This window comes from Myotis brandtii, unplaced genomic scaffold (genome assembly GCF_000412655.1).
Source record: "Myotis brandtii unplaced genomic scaffold, ASM41265v1 scaffold59, whole genome shotgun sequence".
NCBI lineage: Eukaryota > Metazoa > Chordata > Mammalia > Chiroptera > Vespertilionidae > Myotis > Myotis brandtii.
In genome coordinates, this window is record NW_005370223.1 from 674,324 (window position 1) to 679,124 (window position 4,801).

Consider the following 4,801-nt stretch of genomic DNA (forward strand, 5'->3'; position numbering starts at 1 on the left):
GGCTCAGAGGCGGTGGTGAGGAAGAGCAGGCCTTTGGCCAGACGCATACTCCAGAGAACCCACACTTTCAAACGCTTCAAGTAGCAAGCGCACTGAACAGCCAGCCTGATGGTTGGCCATCCCACTCCTGAAAGTCTTCCCGCCCTTGGGAGGGAGGGTAGTGGGGGCAGGCGGCGGGGAGCCTACAGGCACCAAGATCCCTGCTCCCAGATGGTAGAACTCGCCCCAGACACAATCGAGGAGGCCCAAATGAGGGTGTCAGGTACAAGGCCTCCCAACACTGAGGCCACCATCCCTCTGTTTAACTCAGCTTCTGAAATCCCTCGTGATAAGGAGAGCTGCCGAGCCTCTATTTTATTTCCCGCTGCACGGAAGAATAAAAGTCTACTGAGAGAGCACGAGAAGTCAAGGCGACAGCGAGCGAAAGTGGTCATTACCTGGAATATGATCTGACTGGGTTCTTGGCCTTCGAAAATAGAGAACGTCATGGGCTTCAGGGGCCCACTGAACTTCCCCTCCAGGCCATGCCCGGTTGTCTGTTAAAGAAAGAAAAGTTAGCCTCGCCATCTATTACGAATAGATCACTTGCTAGTTCCAGGACTGACATGGGAAACGTAAAACCTTTAACCTGACTCAAGACCATGTGAAAGCCAGTCACAGTGGGCAGAGAGAGGTCTAAAATGGGTTGAGGGTTTACCATGCCAAGATGGATCGCTATGAGCCTTGCCTTGCTTTTCTCCTCTGACCCCTCACGCCGTGGCCCTCCAGGGAGGCTGTTCACTCCCAGTTTGCAAATGAAGCTGAGAGGAGTGAAGCTACTTCCTCAGAGTGAGGGCTGACACAGCACATACATGCGGATCTACGTGAACAAAAGCTCGGGACCTTCCCACAGTGCCACTCTGCCTTCTACCTGCTAGATGGTTTTGCACCAGCTTCTTCAAACCCCTCCCTTCACTTCCATTAGCTTATGAGGAAATTCGTGCAAGAGTCACAGCCCCCCAGAATCCACAGTCTCTCCAGGGACAATTGGATGTATAAGGGGAAAAAGAATATGCAGGTATGTTTAATACAATGCTTGCTTGGCACATAGTAAATTTTAGTCCAATTTGGTCTGAATTTGAACTGTAACTTTAAGAAAAACTTACTGTTTCTTGTGTGGCAGCCGTGGGACTGGACCCTCCACACACATCATTCCTTCTGGTCCTCAACCATATCAGTCAGGAAACTATCCCCAGAGAATTCCCCCAGCAGAGACACTGATACTGCTAAGTGGGCTAGAGCCAGCCCTGTCGGATCACAAGCCCCATCTCTGATCCATGTTGCTACACGGCCTTCCAGGCCATCACAGGATGTGTGCAATGGGCAGATCTGCCTGCCTGGTAGCCACCCTCCTTGCACTTTCCAGCAAGAGTTCTCTGCATTGGTTATACAGTATTGATGCCAAACTATTCTTCCTTCTGGGAGAAACATGGTCCCAAGCAAAACTCTAACAGAGGTGGGTTCTGCTTGATTTCCCTGCCTCCTCCCTTTCCCAAACCCTGGATTCCTTACGTACTCTCTCCTCAGGGCCCTTGCAACATGTTCATGCAGTGGTTCTAACCTCCTTATGAAAACCAGTTCTCAGAAAATAACAAGAGAGCCGTTGGCAGCATAGGATATATGGCTGGCAACCATTTTAAACTACTCTCTCTGCTGAAGAAGCCTTATGCTAAAGGCAAGACGCTTCGACTACACTTCCGTTCCTCGTTGCAAAGGGCCTGGGAGTAAAGGTGAGTGGAGGCAGGAGAGAGCAGGGGCTCCACCCCAGTGTCCCTGAGATCCCACCACACAGGCAGCAACTTCCTCCATCCACCAGAGACAGCTGAGCTGTGGCTGCCTCCTGAGCAAGGCTCCTGCCATCAGCCCTGCTCAGGCAGTCTTTCTCACTACAGGTAGAAATCCCACTGGAGTGAAAGTTGAGAGAAGAAAATGCTATTTTCAACTTTTATCCAGGAAGAAAAATGTATGTCCCCTTCTTAGACAAAAAGCAGAAGAGCCTGCAAACATCCAATTATTGTGATAGATTCTTCTCTCTCTCTTCGATCTAGTGTTGTTTCCTAATATAAGCCCATAATTGTGAATTTTTACCTGGTTCCTGGCACTGTGCTATGTGCTGTGGCTGCAAAGATGACTAAAACACAGTCTCTCCCTCATGGAGGTCAGCGTCCATATGAGTGCGGACACTGAGTATTTAAAATGCTGTAGTCATGACCATAGCTAATATTTATTGAGTACTTCGACTGTGCCAGCCACTGATCTGAGGGCTTTAAAAAGGCATTATCACATTGAATTGCCACAGCTTTCTATAAGGCAAGTACTCTCATCAGACCCATTTCACAGGGCAGAAAACTGAGGTGCAACACAAGTAACTCACTCATGTTCCTATCACCGGTAAGCCACAGTGCTGAGTTTGAACCTGGGTCCGACTTCACCACAGCCCTCTGATAATCTAGGTAGCGAAGGACATTTCAGGGGGTGGGAAGAGGGCGGAAGTCACGTGGGGATGATTGCCCAGTCTTTAAGCAGTCCCGGCAACAAGCTCTGAGCTCCTGGGCTTTGAGGATGAACTGCAGGTTATCTGCCCCTCCACCCTCCAACACAGGGAGGAAGGCTATGACAGCTTCAACAGGTTCATCCTGTTTCACTCTGTGACTATGTTGAACTGTGTGGGTCCAGGAAACTCTCTGGGTCTTGAAATTTGACCTGTTATTTTTGAGTCACAGAAGAAAGGAACCAAGACGTGAGGTGTGACCATCTAGAACCTTCCATCTAAAGAGAGAGCAAAGGCTTCCCGGTAATCTAGCTTCATGATACAAAATATTGGCAGGTGTAAGACATTTGTGAGTGATGAGTGAAATCAGGTCAAGGGTTGTATTTCTTCAGGTTTCATCCAGCTCCAACCTCTAGCCTGTCAGTCAATAGGTTTAGCTCAACATATGGCTAAAGACAAATTTAACTAGAAAACTCCTAAATAGATATGGGAAGAAAAATACTGAGCAGAGCAGGGTTGAAAGTAAACAAAATGCTTTTCTGTGTGCTTTAGTGGTTATTTTTCATGGTCAAAGTAAAAAAAAAAAAAAAACACGTCATGATTAAGGGACCTACACTAAGACCTGCATCAGTGTGCTTTTAGCTATACATGGCGGTCTAAAGCTGAGTAGGTAGATTTGTTTTAAACCTTACCCAAGTGCTACTGGCTTTTAAGAGCTGAAGAGAAAGTACAGACACACAACTTGTAGCCATTTCATCAAAAATATCACCTTGGGGAAAACTGTGTCCTTTACAGCAGGAAGGCCAGGGAGGGTTGGGGGGCCTGCATCAGTGTGCTTTTAGCTATACATGGCGGTCTAAAGCTGAGTAGGTAGATTTGTTTTAAACCTTACCCAAGTGCTACTGGCTTTTAAGAGCTGAAGAGAAAGTACAGACACACAACTTGTAGCCATTTCATCAAAAATATCACCTTGGGGAAAACTGTGTCCTTTACAGCAGGAAGGCCAGGGAGGGTTGGGGGGCGGCTTAAGAGATCAACCGAAGGACTTGTATGCATGCATATAAGCATAACCAATGGACACAAGACACTGGGGGGAAGGGGAGGCCGGGGGAATGTCAAGGGGGGGGAGAAACATATGTAATACTCTTTGTAATACTTTAAGCAATAAAAAAAACATTAAAAAAATAAACACTGTTGTAGATAAAAAACAACAACTGTGTCCTTTGTATGAGATTTAATTTTGATAGACTTTTTTAAAAAAGTGGTAACCATTGTTCCTCTGGTATGCAGTGGAAGTATGGCAGGAAATATTTTAGTAAATAAAGGAAGAGCATGCTTTTTTCTTACCAAATAAAGTGTGAGGAGACACAAGCAGTGCAGCTGGGCTCGGGCCATCATGGTTTCCTTTTATTCAATCTCCTGTGAATAAACCAGAGATCAAAGTGATTAGCTACCAGTCTGTTGAAATCAATTTTTTTAAAAATGCACTCATTTTACCAATATTTCAATCACTTGATTATCTTTAGGTATTATAGATTTTCTTGGTTCGCTTAATCTTTTCTGTATTTTTTTTAAGTTTTTATACATTGAACATTCCACTACTATACTCAGCATAGAAAAATGGTTATTAAAATTCCAAACCACTTTAAAAATGTAGGCCCTGAAAAAGTTTTAAATGCCTTACATTTAGATAGCTTATAATTGAACTTTTAAAAGGTAAAAGTACTGTCCCACTTTAGCCTCCCAAATGCCCTGAGAGTTAAAGAAAGCATGTATTAAGCTCATCTATGTGGTAGATTTTTTTTTTGCTGGGTCACGAGGCAGCATTTTTAATTTGTTTTTTTAATGTGCCCTGGCCAGAATGGCTCGATGGTTAGGGTATGGGCCTGCACGCCAGAGGGTCACAGGTTCAATTTCGGATCAAGGGCAGGTACCTGGGTTGCAGGTCCAGTCCCCGCCTCCAGTCAGGCCATGTGTGGGAGGCAACCAATCTTTGTGTCTCTGTCACATCATATCTACGTTTCTCTTCTATCTCTCTCTCTCCCCCTCTCCCTCCCTTCCACTCTCTTAAAAAAAAAAAAATGAAAAAAATATCCTCACTCCCCCGGTGAGGTTTAAAAAAAATTTTTTTTAATGTTGACATTATTGCAGACTTCCCCCACTTCTCCCTCTTTCTCATCTCTACCTAACCCTGCTTCCCCCACTTTTGGCTTTCACCATACAGTTTTCCATGTCCATGGTGTATGCATATATGTTCTTTAGCTAATCCCT

General features: G+C 45.3%; 1 protein-coding gene across 2 annotated transcripts in view; it reads right to left on the reverse strand.

Annotated features, from left to right (window-relative positions):
- Positions 1-4,801, reverse strand: part of CDH17 (cadherin 17, LI cadherin (liver-intestine)) — a 58,177-nt gene that overhangs the window by 41,141 nt on the left and 12,235 nt on the right. For both annotated transcript variants that reach the window (XM_005879230.2, XM_005879229.2), the window contains exons 2-3: positions 3,878-3,949; positions 438-536 (exon numbers count right to left, since the gene is read on the reverse strand). In XM_005879230.2, coding sequence (XP_005879292.1) covers positions 438-536; positions 3,878-3,928 — 150 coding nt within the window. In that variant the 5' untranslated portion in view covers positions 3,929-3,949. The remainder of the gene's footprint in view (positions 1-437; positions 537-3,877; positions 3,950-4,801) is intronic.